The sequence below is a fragment of the Hemiscyllium ocellatum genome, chromosome 25 (genome assembly GCF_020745735.1).
Source record: "Hemiscyllium ocellatum isolate sHemOce1 chromosome 25, sHemOce1.pat.X.cur, whole genome shotgun sequence".
NCBI lineage: Eukaryota > Metazoa > Chordata > Chondrichthyes > Orectolobiformes > Hemiscylliidae > Hemiscyllium > Hemiscyllium ocellatum.
Genome location: NC_083425.1, coordinates 23,190,981 through 23,215,022, shown reverse-complemented (window position 1 = coordinate 23,215,022; position 24,042 = coordinate 23,190,981). Strand labels below are relative to the sequence as shown.

The following is a 24,042-nucleotide window of genomic DNA, read 5'->3' as shown; positions in this document are numbered from 1 at the left end:
ATCCTTTTTTGCTGGAACACACAACCCATCAGTAGGTCTCATTGCTGAGTTTGGGAATGCAGCATCTGGAATACAAAACGTGGCTGGGGCACCTGGATTTGTTGTGTTTAATATCAGAACAGTGCCCTAAAACAGATCATCAAATTTGCCTTTGATTTGAGCACGCTGTGAAGAAATATAAAATATGACTGCTCAGAAATGTACCGTTTGACACATGCAGTTTGTACTGTTGTTTTTCTCCATATGAACCACTTAATTCTGACCACACTCTCCTACTCCCTCTCCGTCTACTCGATTGTTCCATTTTCAATCAACTATCTAATTCCCTTTTCAAATAATTTATGGATTCTGTTTCAACAATAGCCTGTGGTAAAGAATTACAAAAGCTAATTCTGTCAGTGTGATGGCATTTCCTAATTTTGTCCTTAATTCACTTTGAGATTATTTGAAATTTATATAGAACTGTTTTAGTTTCTTGTCCTCCACCTTCATCAGTTAATAACCTCTCATAATTCAATGTGCTAAAAATCAGAGGGTATGAGAAAAACTAAAAATTATTGCTTGTTTTAAGCTAACGTAATCCAAATATTTGAATTCAGGGGAAAATGTGAAATTCTTCTTATTGCAGGAGATAAGAGATCAGTTTTCTGCTGGATTACAGAGAGTTCTTGTCATTCCTAGCAATGTTTGACTTAATGAATATTCTGGAGTTGTCCCAGAATCAGTGATGTGATTACCTGATAGCAGGAATATTGTGAGACATCAATGAAAATTGCGTTACGATTAAATTGACAAACCAACTGCATAATTTCCTTCAGATTTTTATTTAAGGTTTAGACCAAACCAGTGCTTTGTGGCATCCAGCAGAAAAGCCAAGCAGGTCTGTGATACTTAAGGTACAGAGTTCGATTGCTCAACCAGCCCACCTCACTGACTGGGCTTGTGACTGTCAGAAGGGACAGTAGGAGAAAGTAAGGACTGCAGATGCTGGAGATCAAAGTCAAGAGTGTGGTGCAGGAAAAGCACAGCATCCGAGGAGCAGGAGAATCAATGTTTTTGGCATAAGCCCTTCATCAGGAAGCCCTTCATTCCTGACTAAGGGCTTATGCCCAAAACGTTGATTCTCCTGCTCCTCAGATGCTGACCTGCTGCAATTTTTCAGCACCACACACTCGACTTTACTCGTACAATGTATTGTTTTAACTCACATAACAAATAGGAACATATGAATAGAAGTAGGCCATTTAGTCCTTGATCTTGTTCTACCCATTCAGTGAACTCATGGCTGATCTTGGGCCTAACTCCATGTACCTGCCTTTGGCCCATATGCCTTAATTCCTTTGCTTAACAAAAAAACTAACAATCTCATATTTAAACTTAACAACTGATCTACCATCCACTGCCATTTGTAGAAGAGCATTCCAAATATCTACCATACCACTTTGTGTGTGAAAGTGCTTCCCAACATCTCTTCTGTCTGGTCTGACCTTATTTCTTAGACTGTGTCCCCTAGTTTTAGGACGAGTGGAAATTGTTTATAGCTTTTCCTATTAATATCTTGAAGACTTTGATAAGATGATATGTTAACATTCTAAATGCTAGAGAAACAGGCTTAATTTGTATAATCTCTCCTCATAATGTACTCCCTGAAGTTCAGGTATTATTCTTGTAAACCTATGTTGCATTCCCTCCAAAACCAATATATTCTTCCTAAGATGTGGTGCCCAGATCTGCTCACCATACTCCAAGTAGGGTCAAACCAGGGCTTTGTATAACAGCAGCATGATGTCTGCATCCTTTTACTCCAATCCTCTAGATATAAATGTTATCATTCCATTAGCTTTTTTGATTATTTTCTGCATCTGTTTGCGACATTTTAAATATCTATGCACCTGAAACCCTTAGTCTCTTTGGACATCCACTTTATTTCACTCAATACTATCTAGAAAATACTCTGATCTCTCCTTTCTCAATCCATAATGGATAACCTCATAATTGCTTACGTTGATCTCCACCTGCCAAAGCTATGTCCACTTACCTAATCTGTCAATATCCTTTGTAATTTTGTGCTATCATCTTCACTGTCTGCATGCTACCTAACTTTGTGTCATCAGCAAATTTGATACATGGCTTTCTATGCCATTATCCAACTCGTTAATAAATAATGTGAATAATTGAGGCCCGAACACAGATCCTTGTGGGACATCACTGCCAATTTGAGTACCTACCCAAGATGCTCTTTTTGCTGCAAAGGCCAAAAAAAACCTAGCAATAATTCTTGTTAAAACCCAAAATTAGAGAGAAGGAAAGAGAATGTAAACCATGGTCTCCCCCTACCCAGGTGCCCCCCACCGCCTCACCTCCTCTCACATTTTTGGAGTTCCCTGAACCAAGAATCTTCAAGCTTTTTGGATTTGGCTAAATTGCATGTCTCCTTTCTACCTGATCAACAGAAATCATACCCATGTGGACTTTGCAGTAGTTTGTTTTGGAACCACATCAGTCCAATATGATTTACTACATTCATTGCTGATCAAAATAACTTATTTTAATGATATCTTTACCTTGAGTTTAATTCACTCAAATCTCCTACAGCAGAACGCATGTAAATATCATAAAAATATTCATAAAAGAATCATTCCAGAACAACTGGCAATTGCTCTACCACCTAGTAACATTAACCCACCCACTGTGTTATTATAACTGATCCCAATAATTGCCAGACGATTCCAACAGGGCAACATTACTATTATCCTTACAATTATTATTGTTGGTAGTTAAACTAATGAGATCAAATTTCAGAAGTACATTTATTTATGGTTAGGGACTAATGTCTTTTCCAAAATAATTACACGCATTTGTTAAAAATATTTAGCTGAAAGTGGTTATGCTAAATAACAATTTTACCTGTTTGAAGAGCAAAAGTAGTTCTCTGTTTTCAACTACAACTCTGAGAAATTTTTAAAAAGGCAGAAATTTCGATGTTTTGGGAAACTGTCAAAGTAATCTTGCTCTGTAAGCGATGATACAGAACAGAATGATGTGTGATTTGGATGGTAATCTGGATAAATTATATAATTGCTGTATGACTCATGCTGTTTTTCCCTATTTTTATGTGGCTCATTTTTAAACATTACAATGGCCTTTCATTTAGTTTCAGAAAACCTTTCCTGATGATCTTTATTTTTACAGGATTATTCAGCAAGTTATGCTTATTTTCCTTTGGCCCTTCATTTATTTTTGCTGTGTGTTTTTCCATTTTTCCCTTATAATGTTTATTCTAACTATTGGTGGAATGTTGCTACTAAAACTGGCATTTATTGTCCATCCTTAAGGCAACCTTAGAAAGCAGTTAGAGGACAATTGGGTGGGGTCAGCAGCTTTTCTTTCCCAAAGGGCAATAGTGCACCCGTTGGGTTTTTATAACAATTTGACAGCTTCAATTTCACTTGCTGCACCTCTTTATTTCCAACTTCTTTAAACAGAACTCCAGTTCTCAACCTGCCCTGGTTAGTTTTGAACATGCACACTTTGGATAGTGTGAATTCTGGCATTCAAGTAACTCATTTAGCTCTGTAATCAACATGCCATCATATCTTTCATAAAAAGATCCTTTGGCCTCACAACAGTTTTAAATCTGTAAAACAAAATTACATTGCAACCACCTGGCAAGCATGGCAGATAGAAATATTTACAAGGAAACTCTAAGGTTCTGACCTGAAATGTCGACTCCCCTACTCCTCTGATGCTGCCTGACCTGCTGTGCTTTTCCCAGCTGCACACTTTATCAACTCTTTTTGAGACACAAATAGTTTTGAAATGGTTGAGGAGAAGTTTTATTGCACAGATTTCAGGTGGACTTTCATTTCCTAGCTTCAGTGGTAAGGGTGAATGTCTCCACAGTCTTAGAATGATTGGCTTGATTAGCTTCTCTACTGTGTGGAAACAGGCCCTTCAGCCCAACTAGTCCATACCGACCCTCCGAAGAGTAACCCACTCAGACCCATTTCCCTCTGACTAATGCAACTAACACTATGGTCAATTTAGCATGGCGAATTCACCTGACCTGCACATCTTTGGATTGTGGGAGAAAACCAGAGCACCCAGAGGAAACCCACGCAGGCACGGGGAGAACATGCAAACACCACGCAGACAGTCACCTGAGACTGGAATTGAACCCGGGTCCCTGGTGCTGTGAGGCAACAGTGCTAACCACTGAGCCACCGTGCTGCCCCAAACCATAGGGCTGCTCTCTCTCATTGGAGAGGGATAACTTGTGATGGTTTAACTTGAGGGTCACCTTGCCTCAGGCAATGGGAGAGGTTGAGAAGGAGAGTCCTTCATGGTCACCTTGGTCAGTGCCGGAATTGAACCTATGCTATTGGCATTTCTCTGCATGACAAGCCAGCTGGCCAGCCAACTGAGCAGCAACAACAAACATTTATTTGGTGCCTTGAATCTACCAAGATGTCCCAAAACACTTCACAGAAATGCAATCAGATAAGTGAGGAAATAACGGGAGGGAAGTGTAAAAACAAGAAATGAAGAGGGAGAAAGGCATTATTGCTGTGTTAAAGTCATCTCATAATCTTGCTTTGTTGTTACTCCCTGTAGAAGGATATGTGCCTGTCCTTTCTTTTCTAAATTACTTTCTTTCTAGTTTCACTCCCATTCGCAAATTCATCAAATGAGTCAACTTAATTGGCCATAAATTATATGGAGGAGGAAGATTCCTGTGATACAAAATTTGCTGATAACACTGATACTGTGTGCCCAGCAGAACAATGAAAATCAGTAAGGTTCAAAGTGAACTAAGCTGCAAAAGTGAATAGCCCTTTATGTGCGTACATTTGATAGACCCTGGTTCAATGTGTATACACTTATCATTCATTCTCATTTAAGTTATGTCAAACTATCAGTTTATATTAGAAAATTGCATTACCCTTTTCCCATTTTGCTTAAAGCTAATACAAAGATCCTAGGAAATCAAGAATGTATTTTGCTTAATTTCTCTCATTATGAAGTTTGTTAGACATCTGATAGAACTGTGGATGATCTGTGGATGGAGCAAATAGTGATGGATCAGATGACCTGTTCTCTTTTCTTACTTCCTTTGGCATTATCACTGTGAGACATTTTATCAGCAATGTGCTTAAAAAGGACAAATATTTTACTAGTGAGTGATAGCTGAATATGGGAAGTTTGCACAAATGCTGGAACACATGGGAGAAGATTTTTTTTTGGTTATATTGTATAATGACACAGCAGATGCATTTAAAAGTAGGTGCTTGAGAACTCACTGCACATAATGACCAGAGCAATGCATTCCCTGTAATTGTGCATCACAATATTTACATTTTAACCTTTCTTTACTCAGTTTGTTTTTACAAATGATTGTTTTCTTTATTCACCAACACAGGAATCGGTCACCCAGCTCTGCATTCAAATCTACCACCTGGATTCCCAGCATCGATGCCAAGTGCCATGCAGACAGTATTCCCACTCTCCCAAGATCCCTCAGCCCAGCTTGTTATCCTTCCCACTGAGCCACCAGCACCACACCCAACTCCTCATCACCTCGGTAATGCACTGTGTTAATAGTGTGCAGATTAGAGGCGGAAAATTCATCTTTTATTTTTGACACTTTTTCCATGATTATTTCATATTATTTAAACAGGATGAACAGATGTAATTCAATTAGCATCAAAATCACTGTTCCTGAAAATGTGCATGCCTGACCCCATCCTTTTTGCCATGGTTACATAGTGCTTCATTTTACTGTAAACAGATGTGGTCGCGAAACCCTTTAGGGTGCCCGTTGGATGTGCTAAGACATATTTAAATATAAGTTCTGTCTTTTTCTCTCTTTAGCTTGCATGTACATGGGTGTAGTTCTGTAGAAATAAGGTGCACATTATAACGCAGGAAGCCACAATGTGAAAGAGATTTAATGATAAAGCAGTTCATTCGATATTTCCTTTCCTTTTCATAATTTATAACAATAAAATTAAATGAGCTTTAAAAGTCTACGTAATAAAGACCAGATGGGAAAAGGAAGTCCTTCCTAGAGAGTGTAGGTCATGTGAATCCGTACATATTGTTAACTTTGAAAAAGGTTACTTGGTCCACAAATAACTTTTTTCAAAAAACTTCAGGTGAATTGGATGTGTTGTGGTCTTCCTGTTATCTTTTGTGTTGAAGTGTCACAATAAACATAGCAAGGAACAATGAGAGAATAGGCTATTAGTTCATCATGTCATGAAGAGGTGAAACATATTCCCTTTCAAACCCCAGAATGGCCAAATTATTCTCCTTTTGCAGAATTTAATACCATATCATTTTCGGTTGACATATATAATTAGAACATATTTAGAAATGTATTGAAAATCAGATCCATATGTTTTGTATTTAACATTATCCGAATCTTCACAAGCATTCTTTTTTTTTCAAAGTATAAACAGATTTAAATAAAGTAACCCCTTGCAGAAAAACATGATTTTTCACATGGTCTGTGATCATAGCATCCATTTTAAAATAGATTTTAAAAATCTGTTGTGCCATGTATTCTTTGATCCTGCACTGAGAGGAGAAGGGATGACCAAGGGTCTTGAATCTGATCCTGTCACGATGCCCAAGGGGAAAATCATAAATCAAAACCACCAAATTTTCTGAATGACTTCTCAAAGAGGAAGTTACCAGCAAAATTCCACTCTTCATAGCTTTTTCTTTAACACAAGTTAGAAATACGTATCTGCATAGTTCCACAATATGCTGCTCTTCATTTACACATGGCAGGTCAGAAGAGTTAGTTGACCACAGCTTTCTCCTCCCAGTTTTATGAGTACAGTTATTGTCAGTAAGACGCACTCTTGTAAACCCCTCTCCCTTGATTTACAACAGTCTTGATGATGTAGTTTTGTAGAGTTATTTTTCAATCTACCAAACAATCAGACCCAAGTTCATTGTTTATCGTCTTCTGGAAAACTCCCCAGGTCTTTAATGTCTCTGAGCTGTTCATGTAGTTTTTAAACCTTTTTTAGCCAGCTTGCACAGTGCGTCCAAGAGCTGTTACCCCTTTGCTGTCAAACACCCGGAGGGTGATCTGCTCCTTCTCCTCAAGAATTCACTGTATTCCTCAAGTATCCTATTTGTGTGTTGATGCCGTCCATCCTTCAACTTCTTATCTTGAACCTTTTTGTCTATAGCTCCTTTTTTTGTCTGCCAGCCATATGGCTTCTTTCTTAAATTTCTTCCTGTTGATTCTCCTTCCAGGTTAAGTGTCACTGGACACATGGAACAGTGTTTATTGTCCAATATCCAATTTGATCACATTACAATTGATATAAATTCAATTTTTTTTCAAACATTCCTAAAAACAACTACAGATTATACCAACCTTTCAATGAATTACAAATTGCTTCACAGTACTAATTCAGGGTTCATAAGACTATAAGACATAGGAGCTGAAGTAAGGCCATTCAGCCCATCGAGTCTGCTCCCACTTTCATCCGGTAAGCTTTGATCCCCTTGACAATCAAGGTCCTAACTATCTCAGTCTTAAGCATATCCAATGACCTGGTCTCCATTGCCTTCTGTTGCAATGAATTCCATTGATTCATCACTCTCTGGCTGAAGAAGTTGCTCCTTACCTCCATTCTAAAAGGTCATCCCTTTACTGTAAGGCTGTGCCCTAGTGTACGAGTTTCTCCTAACAATGGGAACATCTTTCCAGCATCCACTCTGTCAAAACCATTCAATATTCTGTAAGTTTCAATCAGATCCCCCCATATCTTTCCAAATTCCATTGAGTATAGACCCAGAGACCTCAAACGTTCCTCATATGTTAAGCTTTTCATTTTCGTGAACCTCTCCTGAACATGCTCCAGGGCCAGTATATCATCTTGAGATATGGGGCCCAAAACTGCGCAAAATACTCTAAATGTGGTCTGACCAGAGCCTTATAGAGCCTCAGAAGTACAACCCCACTTTATATTCAAGTCCCTTCAAAATAAGTGCCAACACTGCATTTGCTTTCCTAACTACTGACTCAACCTGCAAGTTTACCTTGAGAGGATCCTGGACTAAAACTCCCAAGATTCTTTGCACTTCAGACTTCTGAATTTTCTCCCCCTTTAAAAAATAGCTCATACTTCTATTCTTCTTAGCAAAGTGCATGACCTCACAGTTTCCCAAGTTGTACTCCATCTGCCGCTTCTTTGCCCACTCTCCTAACCTGACCAAATCCTTCTTTAGTCTCCCTGGCTCCTCAATGCTACCTGGCCCACTACCTATCTTTGTAATGTCTGCATACATAGCCAGAATGCCTTCAGTTCCTTCATCTAAGATCATTAGTGTATGAAGTGAATAAAGGTTAAAGATTATCACAATCTAAACTTAATTACCCAGGATGAAAGTCATGGAATTATTGGGAGGATGAAGACCAGTGCTACCAATGTAGTTCCCAGCAAATAGGAATTCCTATCAAAACTGGTTCTGCCTTGACACCAATGAACATTAACAATCTAATTCAGATAACCTTAAATAAATAGACTATGTAAAGAAAGAAATTTACTCTCCAGGAAATTATGCTCAACCTGACTTGAAAGTAAGTACAAACAAATGCAGAAAGAGATAAGATATTTCATACCTCAGAATTTATCCTAACGCACCAACAAATTCACTCAATCACCTTTCCATAAAATGTTAAGATTAGCTCATTAGGCCTATAGATGAGCCAGATCCAAAAGGAGTGAATAGCTGAGAGTCTGGATAACAGTATTGCATCTTAATCACTGTATTCCCTATGCTTCATTTGAGAATGACTCTTGTTAAAAGCATGTAGTTCTGTATCTTAACTATAATCCGGCAGAGAATGTGTCAAAGCAGGTTGTTTACATTGTTGTGTAAATTGTTTACATACGTGTTACCAAAGAATTCTGCAAATTATATTAATGCGCTAATTCAAAAGAGATTCACTTGGCTGATTATTAGGAAGAAGGAGTTGACTTATCAAGAATGGCTAAACATGTCAGGCCTTTATTCATTGGAGTTTAGAAAAATGAGAGGTGATTTTATTGATGCATACAACATTTTGAGGGGGTTTGACAGAGTAGATGTTTAGAAGATGTTTCCACTAACAGAGGAATCTGGAACTATTGGACATAATTACAGAATAAGAGGATCCTCATTTAAACCTAGATGTGAAGGAATTTCTGCTCTTCAAAAGGAGTGACTGTCTGGAATTCTCTATCTCAGTGAATTGTGAAGGCTACATCACTGAAGGTATTTAAAGAGGAGATAACTAGATTTTTGAGCAATTGAAGAGTTGAGGACAATGAGGAGCTGGCATGAGTGAGGAGTTAAGACCTGGAGTTACGGAGTTAAGATCAGTCATGATCCTATAGAATGGTGGGACAGGCTAGAGGAGCTGTGAGAATGTAAGGACTGCAGATGCTGGAGATCAGAGTCGAAAAGTGTGGCACAGGAAAAGCACAGCAGGTCAGGCAGCATTCAAGGAGCAGGAGAATCGACATTTCGGGCATAAACCCTTCATCTCCTGCTACTATTTCTCATGCTCTTACAAATGAAAGTTCTGCAGCATTGCTCTTGCAAGTAAGAAATTTATAAACTGTAGCACGCTTGTCAAATTCAGGTAGTGGTCCAGAAGAACTCAATACTTCAAGATTGTTTTGCACTCATAATAAAACACAGCATCAGAAGATTTAGAAGTTCCATCACATCCTGTTTCTGTGAAAGGATAGGCTAGAATAAATACATGGTGTGATCTGACTTCAACTCAGTGGGGAGGAATGGAACAGCATAAAAGAAAGTATACCTAGTAGTTTAGAAGAAACAAGATGGAAAGGTTTTGAAGAGCATTGACCAAAATAATGTTGAAAACATAGAGAGATGTGATATAACCAAGAGATCAAAAACAAGACGTCATGACTGAGGACATGATTGCCCGCATGTAATAATCTTCCTTAGTCTATCTTCTATTTTGAGAGAGAAGTCAAAAACTCACTTCTGGAGGAAATTTACCAATGGATGACATGCAGGACTTCTGTTTGAGTTTAGAGTAGGTAGTGAGACTAAAAATGTTCATAGATGAGGTAGGAGAAGCATAGTGTGCTTCAGCATAATAGGTTTCAGCTATTGTCCAGACTTGACCGACAGCTAAAGAAACAGGTTTTGAAGAATTGACAGATTGGTATTGCCCCTTGAAGCAAAAGACTAGGAAGCATTCAGGGTATGTGGTCTGAAAGAATGTCACATGGATTCAATGGAAATTGGCTAGGATTGAATGATTGGTAATGAAGGAACAGATTGAGAATGTTGACCAGGGTCTTGGGACTCCTGAGTAAAAGGAGAAAAAAATCTGAAGACGAGTCAGATAGAGCAATTGAGCGAACACTGGATATGTCCATATTTTTTGCTTCGAGGCTAAATGGTGGTAACCTATTCAGAAGAAAATAGTGCCAGATTTTTCAAAAGTTGAGTTGAATGTGCACTCTTTGATCTGTGCTCTGCACATACTGCATGTGTGTGGGAGCAGGTATTGGCTGCAATGAGATGCAAAAGTTAAAATATGTTCTCTAATTCAGCATTTAAATTTGCCCAAGAATCTCACCATTGAAAATAACATTGTTAAAACCTCTGCTGTGTTATGAATGTCAGGAATCATTGACATGCACCAATGTAACCTAATGAAACCTACTGGGTACTAGATTAAGATTTACTCCAAATGTGAACCTTTTCTTTGTTCATTTTTGTATTAAATCATTCAATTTTATGAGGAACTAAGTTGGTTTCTATGTAAAATTTGATATCTTGTGAATTGATTGCAATGCAAAATGATTTCAGAATGAACACTGTAATATCTCAGAACAACAGGATGTCTTTGAGTGCACTGTGATATTATCTAAATGGAATTCTTTCTTTGCTGGGGTTCTCCAGCTGAAGTAATGGATCCTGCACATTCTCTCTGGCCTCCTATCTACCCGGCGAGAGCGCCCACATCACATATGCAGCATCCAGGACAGCTCTCGGTCTACCCTCGCTCCCCACTTCTTCGACAACAGGAACTCTACATGCTGCAACAACAGCAACAACAACAGCAACAACAGCGGGCACAAGCACTTGAACTCCAACGGCACTCACAACTTGTGGTGAGATTAAAATGCAATGAATGAATTTAGCTTGTGCAGTTTATTTATGACAATTTATATGTTTTGACCCTCATTCTCCTGCTCCCCAGATTGGTTTTTATTCCACCTTCAGCTATACAGTGTAAGGAGCACCTGGTTTTTTGTAGCTATACAGTGTAAGGAGCACCTTGTCATTTGTAGCTATACAGTGTTAGGAGCACCATGTTTTTTGTAGCTATACAGTGTAAGGAGCACCTTGTCTTATGTAGCTACTTTGTCTTTTGTAGCTATACTGTGTAAGGAGCACCATGTTTTTTGTAGCTATACTGTGTAAGGAGCACCTTGTCTTTTGTAGCTATACATCTGTTCCGTTTGACGACCAAAGATCATGTAGACTGGTTCCTGAAATGGAAAGTAATGATGGGCACCAAAGGCTCTGTTCTCAGCTGGAGTTTTGATCATGTCTGTCTATTCTCAGCTCCCTCTCTGGCTATGAGACTACAGTAATTGAGTGGTGCCATGGGAGTTCTAGAGCATGAGAGGAAGTTGTGAAAGAAGCTATCAAATTGGATGTGGGAATCCCCAGTGGAGCTTGTAAATTTAAAACATAAATGCACATTTCATTGACAAAGTGCAGCTCTATTTGATTAGAATAATTGTGTCTCTGTTACCAGTACAAGAGATAAAGTATCATTGCTGGGCAAATTAAAGTATTGTTGCTAGGCAAATTAAAGTGGTGTTGCTAGGTAAAGGTGGCACAATGGGTAGCACTGCTGCCTCACAGCGCCAGGGACCCCGGGTTTGATTCCAGCCTCAGGTGACTGTGTGGAGTGTGCATACTCTCCCTTTGTCTTCATGGGGTTCTGCTGGGGGTTCCTTGGTTCCCTCCCATAGTCCAAAGATGTGCAGGTTATGTGGAACGGCCATGCTAAATTGCCCATAGTGTCCAGGGATTTGCAGGTTTGGTGGATTAGCCATGGGAAATGTGGGGATAGGGTGGGTCTGGATGGGATGCTCTCCAGAGGTTGGTGCAGACTTGTTGGGCCAAATGGCCTTTATTTCCATTGTCGGAATTCCATAATTCAAAGTTATTTAGGTTACAATATTAAAGTAGGTGGGTGGTATTACAATAAAGAGAAGCCATGGTTTAACTGAATGGCAAAATAAGCTTGAGCAGCTAAATGACCACCTCCTGTTCTAATACTCTGAAGTAACTTAATGGTTCAATTGATGTGTTCTTACTTGCAGGAAAATGGCGACAAACCAGAAGCTTCAACCTTAACAGTCTGAGTTAACCGCTTGAATTTATCTTTTCTTCAGGATCATCGGAAGGCAGATGAACGTCGGTTAGAAGCCGAAGAACATACTCTGGAGAGGAATAGGAGGTCAAACAAAGCAGTTTCCTTAAGCTCTCCCAAGAATCTTTCTTCACCTGTCATACTGCCATCCAGTATGTGTTCTGCCAAACTTTCACCATGCCACCATTCTCCATCTCTTGGACCCAAGTCAGGGAGCCCCACCCCCCAGCCCAATGCTGTGTGTGCTTTACCTTCTTGTCCTTCTTCAGATCCTGCCACTGTCCCACAATCCTCAGCAGTCAGCCCTCCTTCCCAGAATTCCACAGAAAATCAAACAGCTGAAAAGCGAGTGGAGAGACAACCACCTCAACATTATCCAGGATCTTTTGAGCCAGGTATGTCGACGCAGAATAAGCTATTGTTATGGAACATACCGAATCCCCTCAAAATATTACAAAGGGATCTTGATCAAATGGGTCAATGGACTGAAAAATGGCACACTGGGTTCATTCTGAATAAATGCAAGTTGTTGCATTTTGCTACAACAAACAATTGTCGGGCTTATACAATTAATGATGGGTCTTGGGTCTTGGGTAGTGTTGTAGCTATACATCTGTTCTGTTTAATGACTAAGAAAGATCATGCAAAATGGTACCTGAACAGAGGGACCTTGGGGTTCAGGTTTGAGGTTTGCGACACAAATAGACAAGGTGGTTAAGAAGGTGCTTGGCACACTTGCCTTCATTGCTCAGTCCTTCGAGTTTGGAGTTGGGAAGATATGTTGAGGTTGTACAGGACATTGGTGAGGCCTCTTCTGGAATATAGTGTCCAGTTCTGGTCACCCAGATATAGGAAGGATATTATTAAGCTGGAGAGGGTTCAGAAGAAATTTAGCAATATGTTATCAGGTGTGAAGGTTTGAGTTATAAAGAAAGGCTGGATAGGTGGGGACCTTTTTCATTGGAACGTAGAACATTGAGAGGTAACCTTATATGAGTTTATAAAATAATGAGAGATATAAATAGACTTAATACTAGTTGTCTTTTCCCTCGGATGGGGGATTTCAAGACTAAGGGCACATTTTTAAGGTGAGAGGAGAGAGATTTAAAAAAAGATGTGGACAAATATTTTACACAGTGTGGTTCACCTGTTGAATAAACTTCCTGAGGAAGTATTGGATGTGGGTATAATTACAATGTTAAAAAGACATTTGGATAAGTACATGAATAGGAAACAATTGGAGGGATTTTGGCCAGGACCAGGGCAAGTTGGACTAGTTTAGTTTTGGATTATGTTTGTCATGTACTAGTTCAACCGAAGGGTCTGTTTCTGTGCTGTATGACTCTATGACTCTAAGATAGTCAAGACCCTGACTTTTTCTTATTTTAAAGGCAAATGTAAAACATTGTGTTCCAAATGCGTTAAACAAAACTCACTTTATCGTTACACTACAGTAAAGCTATAGACAAAATAAAAATTAAAGAATTGGCTTAGCTCTTGTGGAAATGCTTAATAAAATAGTATATATATTAACTACTACGAACAAACTATTTCAATATAGTGACAACCATAAACACACCTTTGGCAAAGGCAAATTCAATCAAATAGATTGTCTCACCTCAATTCTATCAGCAGGAAGACGGCCCCAGCTTTTAGCTGTAACAGAGAGAGTCAGAGCTTCCACATCCAGCTTCAAGACCCCAGCAACTGTAGAAAGTTAAAACTAAATATCTTGGTTCTTTGGGGGCTTGATTCCACCCATTCAGGCTGCTTCTATTGTTCCTTTTTAAAAAAATACCAAGGTCTCCCAAGCTGTTTACATTATTAGGTGTGGAGCAGACCACTTTTCATTACTGTCTCAATCTTACTTAATTGTAAAGAATAAAATCTACCTCTTAAAGACATAATATTGTCACACAATAAATATTTCGGATAGAATTGACGCACTTCATTTATTGTGAATCCTGGTAGTTCAAAATCTGATAGTTTACCTAAATACCTCAGCAGAGCACTAGCCAATTGAGCAGTGATATCCTCAGTATATTATTGTAAACATGTTAGGCTTCTTAATACTTAATTAAAATGAAGGAAAGTGGTGTTTGACCAATCTTTAGCTTTAATCTTTCATGGTATATGGATGTCCTTGGCAGAGCCAGCATTTGTTGTCCATCCCTAATTGCGTTTGAACTGATTGATTTGAATGGATTTGGCCATTTCAGAGGAAACAACCAGGAGCAGAACCAGGCATACTTAAAAATGAGGTTCCAACTTGGTGAAGCTACAGCAGAGTAAGACTTACGTTCTAATCAGCAGAAGCAGCATGCAATAGGAACACTGAAGTATCCCAACTACCAATAGATCAGGTCCAGTCACAAATGGTTGATGACAATTAAACAAGTAACTATGTGGAAGAGGCTCCAGAAATATCATCACCCGTGTTGATGGAGGAGCCCGGTACATCAGTACTAAAGACAAGGCTGAATAGAACTGCAATTTATTGTCACTTATATTTACAAGTGTTCACAACCAGAGATACCAAGTGGATGATCCATCCCAGACTTCTCCTGAGGTCCCCAGCTTCACAGATGCCAGCCTCAGCTAACTCCATGTGATACCAAGAAATGGCAGAAAGCACTGGCTACTGTAAAAGTTATGGGCCCTGACAATATCTCAGTTTAGTGCTGAAAGCCTTTGCTCGAGAATTAGTTGCACCTCTTGAGAAGCTGCGGTAGTACATTTATAACGCAGGTACCCACTCAACAATATAAAGAAGTAGCCGGATGTGTCCAGTCCACAAAAAGTGCAATAAATCCAATGCAGTCAATTACATGTCAGGGTGCTTTCAGTTATCATGAAAGAGATAGAAAATGTCATTCAGTGCTATCAAGCAGCTCTGAGCAATATCCTTCACTAATGCCCAGTTTGAGTTCCAGCAAAACCATTGCCTCAAGACTTCATTATAGCCTTGGTCTAAAGATGGACTAAAGAGCTGAACTCCAGAGATGACAGTGACTGTGCTTGATCTTAATGCAGCTTTTGATTGGGTGTGGCATCAAAAACTCTTAAATTGAAGTCAGAGGGAGTATTAGAGAGAACTTCCTTCTAGTTGGAGTCATACTTAGCACAAAGAAAGATAGTTGATATTGTTGGAAGCCCAACATCACATATGACAGGAAGATTAGATTAGATTACTTACAGTGTGGAAACAGGCCCTTCGGCCCAACAAGTCCACACCGACCTGCCAAAGCGCAACCCACCCATACCCCTGCATTTACCCCTTACCTAACACTACGGGCAATTTAGCATGACCAATTTACCTGACCCGCACATCTTTGGATTGTGGGAGGAAACCCACGCAGACACGGGGAGAATGTGCAAACTCCACACAGTCAGTCGCCTGAGTCAGGAATTGAACCCGGGTCTCAGACGCTGTGAGGCAGCAGTGCTAACCACTGTGCCACCGTGCTGCCCAAAGGAAGTTCTCAGGAAAATGACCTTGGTCCCATTACTTCAGCTGCTTTCTCAATGACCTTCCCTCCATCATGAGGTCAGAAGTGGGGATGTACGATGATGATTACACAGTGTTCAGCACCATTCCCGACTTCTGAAGCAATCTGTTCCTCCAGCTGATGAGTGGCAATTAACATTCATTACACACAATAACTACTTCCAATTAAAGAGAATCAAACTACCTCTGACTGATGATCAACAGCATTTCTATTGCTGAATATCCCACCATTAAGGTCTTGCAATTCTGTTTGACCAGAAAGCTAAGTGAACCAGCTATACAAATACAATAGCTAAAAGAGCAGATCATAGGCTAAGAATCCTGCAGCAAGTAACTCAACTTCTGACTCTTCACAGCCTGTTCACCATCTATAAGGCACATAACAGGTGTGATGTAATATCCCCATTTGCTTGGATGAGTGCAGCTCCAACAACACTTAGAAGCTTGTTCACACAATCTAGAATAAACCAGCCAACTGGCACCCTATCCACCACCTTAAATGTTTATTTCCTCAACCAGCAGTGCACAGTGACAGTAGTATGTGCATCTGCAGGATGCAGTGCTGTAACTCCTCAAGACTTATTTGATAGCACCTTGCAAACCCACAGCTCAACCAACTTGAAGAACAAGAGCAGCAGATGCATAGCACTGTTACCACCTGTGAGTTCCTCTCCAAACCATACACCATCCTGACTTGGTAATTAATCACCATTGCTTGATGGTTGTTGGGTCAAAATACTAGAGCCCCATCCCTAACAGCATTGCCATTGTGTTGACATCAGATGGACTACAGCAGTTCAAGAAGGTAGCTCACCACCATTTTCTCAAGGGCAATTAAAGATGGGTAACAAATACTGGACTTGCCAACAATGCCTACATCCCACAAATAAGTACAAAAAAAAGTGGGAGGATGCAACCTGAGAATATTAGTCATGGGGATGGTCCACCAACAAGTGGACACTGTTTTGTTCATTCACACGTTTCCCATTTTGGCATGCTACCAGGAATGTATTGATAAGTGGAGAACTTTTGAGTTTTAAATTTTAACGTTATTTACTGCCAATCACTGAGTAGATGATTTAGTAAATCAAATACTGTTTGACATTCCAAAAGGAATGCAAAACTCACCAGCTTTCAGTAAGTGAGAACTGCCAAGTTTTCACCTGGACAACAAGGAGAAGTACTTTGAGACAATGAGAAACTCACCCTCATGAGCATGGAGAAGCTCATTGCCTGAATTTTCAGCTTGCACTGTGGGTAGGAATGTTGTGGGGATGCGCTGATCTTGAAAACAGTGGCATCAGTTGGTGTGCCTGCTTCCCAACTCTGGCCATCTTTGTTGAGACAGATTCAGGGCCAGTGGAGTTTCTCATCCCCAGTTGTTCACCATCTTTAAAAGAGGCTGACTGGGGACTTCACTGAGGCAGCTGCCTGGAGATGGGTACCCAATGGCAGACGAGGGTATGGTGTGCCAGATAAACTGAGGGACCCTCTCTGGCTTGCAGTGGGTGCAGCCAAAGGCTATCCCTTAGAAGGGGTCCCTTTTCCTCACTTTGTCCATAGTTGTGGCCTGGCTGCTAAATCTATTTTTCTTTCATAAATTAACATTTTGAAAAAGTTGCGGAGAATGCATCTCCGTATTGACACACCCTCTCAGTTCCTTACACTTTGCCTTCGGGGCTGACTCCCAGCTTTGAGAGCACAGCAGCCGCACTTCAATTGGATGTGGAATCAGTTCCCATGTCAACTGTTTCCTGCTAGCTCCCCATCGCCTTCAAACCAACCCTCGCAATGAACAGTCCAGGACACAATCCCAGGACACAAACTATCTGACTTCTTTTGAGAGAGATAAGACAGGCAATCATCGAAGAGAAAGGCTGTTATCGACAAGCCTTGTCCTATGCTTTTGAATCTTAGCATACTTTCCAGGATGCTTAAAACTTACAGCCTGTCATATAAAAACTAGCTGAAAGTCCTTTTGCAGCATGCTAATGCATAGTTATTACAACCAGCAAACACACAAGGCACAAAAATCCAATATATTTTCTTCTAATTGTCAAGGTTAGATGATTCGCAGCTGATGAAATTCCTTTGTTTTATTTTAAAGGAAGAAAAAGAAAATGTCTGGGCTGTCTTTTGAGCTATGAACCTTTTTATCCTTCACCAGTCCTTGGGAAGGAAGCTGTGTGGTGGAAGGATACATTTTCATTTGGTGGTAATGTCAAGAGAGGTGGATGGATATCATTAATTACACTCTGTTGATGACAAGGTAGTCAGGATGCTGCCAACCAGGATAAAGTCAGAGGAACCTTCAGAGTTCTTGGGGAAGACAAAGTAATAACATTTATTTTGTTGCTTGAGTGCAGCGTCAGTTGTGCAGTCGGAGAGATTATCAGTTCAGGATGGAGGGTGTCGCTGCGATGAGGTTTAACCCTTTCACCCTAAAGTTTCCAATTGCTCAAAGTTTCTAATCATTACTAACTTCTGCTCCCACTTCCTGTGCATCCTATTTTTGTTCTGTTTTTTGTTAGTATTTTTTAACACTTACGTGACAGTTTGTGAACACGAGGCCAAAGTGGTTTTCTATTACAGTTTCAAAAGGTTAACATAAGAATAACTATCATGACATTATGATTCCAGTCACTGAAAGTGGTGATTCATCCTCTAAGCTATATTCACTTTATCAAATTGAAAAGGAGAATAAATTTATATGGACTTAATGCAGCAATTGCATTGTCCGATAGTCTTCCAGATCACAGTTGTTGTTTTCGTAGAACAGGATCACACAATAAAAAAATCCCCATGGACAATTATATACCAGAAAAAATAAATTCTTGATATCAGAAACCTCTCCCTGCCAGTAAATCCACATTGAATAGTTTGTTTTATTCACTCATGTGACGTGAGCATTGCTGGCTGGGTCAGCATTTATTGCCCATTCCTCATGGAACTGAATGGCTTGCTTGACCATTTCAGAGTTAACCACATTACTGTGGTAGTCACATGTTGGCCAGACCAGGTGAAAATGACAGATTTCCATCTCTAAATGACATTTTGAACCAAATAGGTTTTAACAACAATTTGGCTGTAGTTAAATGGTGGCCATTAAGTTGGCTTTTAATTCCAGATTCTCATTGATTCATGGTGAAGTTGAAATACATGTCCCCAGAACATTACCCTAATCTCTGGATTACTAGCCCTGTGAAAGTACAACTACACTACTGACTCTTTTTGGTAGTTATTGATAGTTGTGTTGGATAAAACATGCTCCTTTTCCCTCTCTATTCCAGATCTCCCGCCTGGCTACACATACACAGCCGTTGCAATGGGCTACAGTTCCCCTTCTCCACTTGTGCACTCTGCTGATCTAGCGGACCCTGAAACTATGCAACCCGTCACCACGGCAGCTGAACCAGAGCAGTCCAGAACCTTTACGCCGGGTGAAAAAATTCACTGTGATACTCAGTCAAACCTGGCGGAGGAGGTAAACCCTACTGACAAACAGATCACAACTAATAACCTGGATGTAGTAGAGCAAAAGATGCATAAAGTTCTCTGCACCTCAGAAAAAAAGGATACAGTAAATACATTGCTAGCAGAGAATTCAACTGTGGAGCAACTTGAGTCATCTGTGAAAGAAAACATGGAATGCTCAAGGCATTTGATTGCTTCTCAGGGAATTGTCACTGATGGAGGACTTACAGGAGAAGAAGGAGGACAAGACAATTCAGTGACCAAGTCACCTCACTCAACCAGTGAATCCCGGACACTACCCGATGAAACATTGGATGTAAGGAATTCTGATTGCTTGGGTTCAGTAGCTGAGATGGACTTAAACCAGGAATGCAGAATAGTTGAAGAAGCCAAACAGGTGAATCAAGATGAGGATTCAGAAACTAGCCACGATGCCTCAGAGAGGGATGAAGTGTTCAAATGGAGGTTGGACTGCATGGCAGGGATGGACGCCCTCGTGGCTGCTGGCCTCAGCATGGGTGAGCTCTTTGGTTTAGAGCCTGAGGTTCCCAGTGCCCCCATAGCACCTTCATTCCCTACAACCTCAACCTATTACCCCGGCTCAGGGATGCATGGAATAGCTCTGCTGAGTGAACTGGCTGAACTCGAAAGGCAGCGACAGAGCTATGATGGCACGAGTCAAGGTAATTACCTTAAATTATCTCTACTCTGCTTAGTATCAGTGTCTCTTCAATTACTCTTTCTGACTTTATTTAATCTTTGATTTTGATTGTTCCTATGAATGGATAATCCCCTTCCTCCTTCCAAACATACTGAAATCAAAGAAACTGAATGATGACAAAAGCATATAATTTTTGAAAATCCAGATGTCAAGAATGAAATTTCAAAATATAAATGAATTTGATTATCCAGCAAAGAACGAGGCAAAGCAGAACATCAAGAGAAAGAACAAAATACTATTGATGTAGCACCACATCAAGGTCTTCAAGATATCTCAAAATAATTACAGTAAAGGAATTAGTTTTGAAGTGCAGTGACTGATGTGGCAACCAATTTGCACACAGCAAGGTTATGCAAATTGAGACAGGAGCTAGGAGGAATATTAAGTAGAAAATGTTTCAGTCTTTTCATTCAGTCAGGGAATCTTTGTATACACCTTAGCTGGTAGACTGCATATTGGTTCCATGTTTTATCCACATTTATTGTCAGAGATTCTACGACTTGTGCTAAATTCAATAAGCTGAGCCAGAATGGTGTTAGGGATTCTGGTCTTAACACATCTCATATTAAAAAAAGGGAAGTCAGCCACAGTTGCTGCCTGCTACTTGTTATCCAGTAACACTTGGTGAAAGTGTATAAGTGAGGTCAGAGCTGTGCATGGCTATAATGTTGAAGGTTGCCTGTCAACACTCTCTATCATGATTCAGCCATAAATTCCGGACACTTGGCTAAACTCCCAGATGGTGCTCAGAGTCCATGGGATTCTACCAAGTAGTCAACACCTTCAAAGAGGGCAAAGGAGAACATTTATTGAGAAAAGAAAAAAATGCATTATCATGAACTAGCACGAATTCCCAAAGGAGTGAAGGCCAAATTTCTGAAATTCAAGGATTTTTCCTACTTGGTTTAACACTATCACAAATCTGGTATTTGCATTATATAAGCAAACATACAAGGTTATAACGAGCTGATAGTTTTTGGGTTATTAGAGAAATAATGTGTTTTACTCAACTAGGTTGGTGAAATTCTAGATATTTCAATAAAATGCAGATCCCAATTAAAAATCCTGTTTCAACTAGAAGTGAGATTTATAAAGATAATTACAACAATTCAATGATAAAGCTGCAAAGTGTCAGCCTTGGCTTAATGGCAGCATTCTGATCTGAGTTAAAAGGTCAGATGTTCAAATGTGATTCCAAAATCGTTTTCTGGGACTTCAGTTCAAAGATAAATGAAGGAGTTTCCAGATTCCTTAGAAACAGTTATCCCTCAGCCAGTATCTAAATCAGATGGTCAAATGATTTATTTTATTAATATTTTTTGAAGTATTGCCGTGCACAAATTGGCTACTGTATTTCCTATGTAATTAAAGTCCAGAATTGTTTAATTGACTATAAAATACTATAAGTACATGCAAAACTTTTCATTTTATAAAGCATCCACAAAGTAAATGCATACATGTGAAAAAGTACTTTCTCATTCGGAACATATGTGCAGCAGCAATATTGCTAAGTATTAGTAACTAGTCGAATAGCAAAATAATATAGATGCTTAAAATTTGACAGGAAAGGCCGAAAGTACTCAGCATGTCAGGCAGCATCAATGGAGAGATTAATCAGGACTGGAAAAAGTCAGAAATGCAACATGTCCTAAGCAGTTGAGATGACAGTGTACCATAATGGTGATAGGGTGGAAGACAGGAGAGATTAACTCATAAAAAAGTTGGCGTGGTAGAGTCAAAGGGAATGGTAATGGAAAACCTGAAGAAAGAAAGAAAGTGTACCTAGAAGAGGTGTGAATAATGGAGAATGATGGACAGTGACCACCCTAAATCTAAAAACCAGAGGAAAACAGGAGACCAAAACATATAAAGGAAACAAATGGAGTCCAAGATTACAACTTGAAGTTGCTGAATTTAGTGTTAGTCCATCTGTAATGTGGTAACTGTACGTAAATAAACAAAGAACTGGGATGCTGGAAATCTAAAACAAAACAGTTCTGAAGAAGAGTCACTGGACTTGAAACTGTTGACTCTGCTTTCTCTCCACAGATGCTGCTAGACCTGCTGAGTTTCTCCAGCAATTTCTGTTCTTGGTGACTGTACTTATTGTGCACCACCTCAAATACAACAAAATTCCAAAGGAAAGAAGAAACATTGAGTTAAGAGACACAGAGTTGAGAGAGGAGTTAAAACCAGTAGTTGAAAATACAAGATTTCAGGATGTTTGTGAAAATGGAGATGTCGCAATGCAGAGAGGTTTAGGAAATGAAGCCCAAATTAAAGGGGGACAATATCTGCCCAGATTCACTGGAAAGAACGTTTGCAGCCTAGGATGTGAGCCAATGAGATGTTTCAATAATAGGATGGGGAAAAGGCCTTCGAGATAAATGAGGTAACTACAAATGAGATCATTTATTCACCAAATTCTGCAGGGTTTGCTGAATAAAAACTATTTCGTGATGGAATAGTTTTGTTACCAGCCCCATTAAAATAGCTTGGGAGCATGAAATACATGATTAATTTTATGACTTATTTCAGTTTTTCAGAACATTTGTTTGTTTCCTTCATCGTTCGAAATAATGCAGCTACTGTCATTCACCAATGACATCAAAATGCTGCGTACATTTTAATTGAAATGATATAATCCATTTAAAATGAAGCTACTTTGCAATTGAGGATGTTGGGATTTATTGGTATAAAACAGCCTTTTTAAAACTCATGTTTTATTGTAGCACAGGTCGCAGTACAGGTCGCAGAAGGATGTGATGCACAGGATCAAATTAGTGGATCATTTCTTCTTTTGATATTTATAGAACAAACACGGCACAATGCAACAATGACTTATTTCCTGAATATCAAAACCTTCAAACTCTTGCCAAAAAAAAATCCTTAGAGCCTGAAGCCCCTCTCTCTTTGTGTTACAAAAAGATAAAGAATTTGTCTTGTAAAACGATTCTCCCCAAGGACCTGCATTTCACTCTGATCTCAAAACATTGAGAGAAAACAATGCCAAGTGACTGTGATGTTGGCCCAATGCAATCAAACATTTCCTGCTGCCCACATCAGCATGGCAGCAACCCTCTCTGATCACTTCCTGCAGCTTTCAGACAGCAGTTTCACACAGGGAGCGACTTCCCCATGAAATCACTTAATTACAAGCCAAACAACACGTAAACGCCTCATTTAGAAAAAAAAATGTAAGGTTCAGAAAAGAGAAGGCGAGCAAATTGCTTTGATTTAATGCTTTACAAATTGAGGACTGCTCAGCTGAAGTAAATGAAGAGGAGGTGCTGGTTTTGGACTGGGGTGGACAAAGTTAAAAATCCCACAATGCCACGTTATGGTTCAACAGCTTTATTTGAAAGTAAATGAACACAGCCAGATGCAACAGGGAGCTGGACAGTGTTTTACAACAGAAGGGATCGAGGGATATAAGAGTTGAGAATAGATTATATTATTATAAAATGTGGAACCATCTTCCCAGTGTTTTTCAGCCTCGTAGATTTAACTTCCGCTGGTTGCACAACTCTGCTTGAATGATTCTTGTAGAAAGTGAAAAAAAATGTTCGAGGCCTTTTGTTGTCAGAGTTTTTTTTCCTTAAGACTATGATTTTAGGTGTTGGTGTTTGCCTGGAAATGTGTGAGTCTGTTCTTACATAAAACAAGCATATGAATTAGGGGCTGAGCAAGGTCATTTGGCCCCTCAACCTGACCCACCATTCAATAAACTCACATCTGATCTAATTACTCCACATTCCTGCCCAGCCACAAGAGCCTGGCTTGAGGCCCACATTGTTATTCATTAGCAGTGGGAACCGATTGGTGAAAAGCAATTGAAAACAAACCCTGCAAATTACCTGGAAGCATCTGTTATGCAAATCCCACCTTCGGATG

General features: G+C 39.6%; 1 protein-coding gene across 6 annotated transcripts in view; it reads left to right on the top strand.

Moving 5' to 3' along the window:
* Positions 1–24,042, top strand: part of bahcc1b (BAH domain and coiled-coil containing 1b) — a 242,676-nt gene that overhangs the window by 108,580 nt on the left and 110,054 nt on the right. For 5 of the 6 annotated variants that reach the window (XM_060844917.1, XM_060844920.1, XM_060844919.1 and 2 more), the window contains exons 8-11: positions 5,420–5,581; positions 10,957–11,168; positions 12,468–12,840; positions 19,244–20,110. In XM_060844917.1, coding sequence (XP_060700900.1) covers positions 5,420–5,581; positions 10,957–11,168; positions 12,468–12,840; positions 19,244–20,110 — 1,614 coding nt within the window. The remainder of the gene's footprint in view (positions 1–5,419; positions 5,582–10,956; positions 11,169–12,467; positions 12,841–19,243; positions 20,111–24,042) is intronic. The other variant, XM_060844921.1, reaches the window with a different exon arrangement.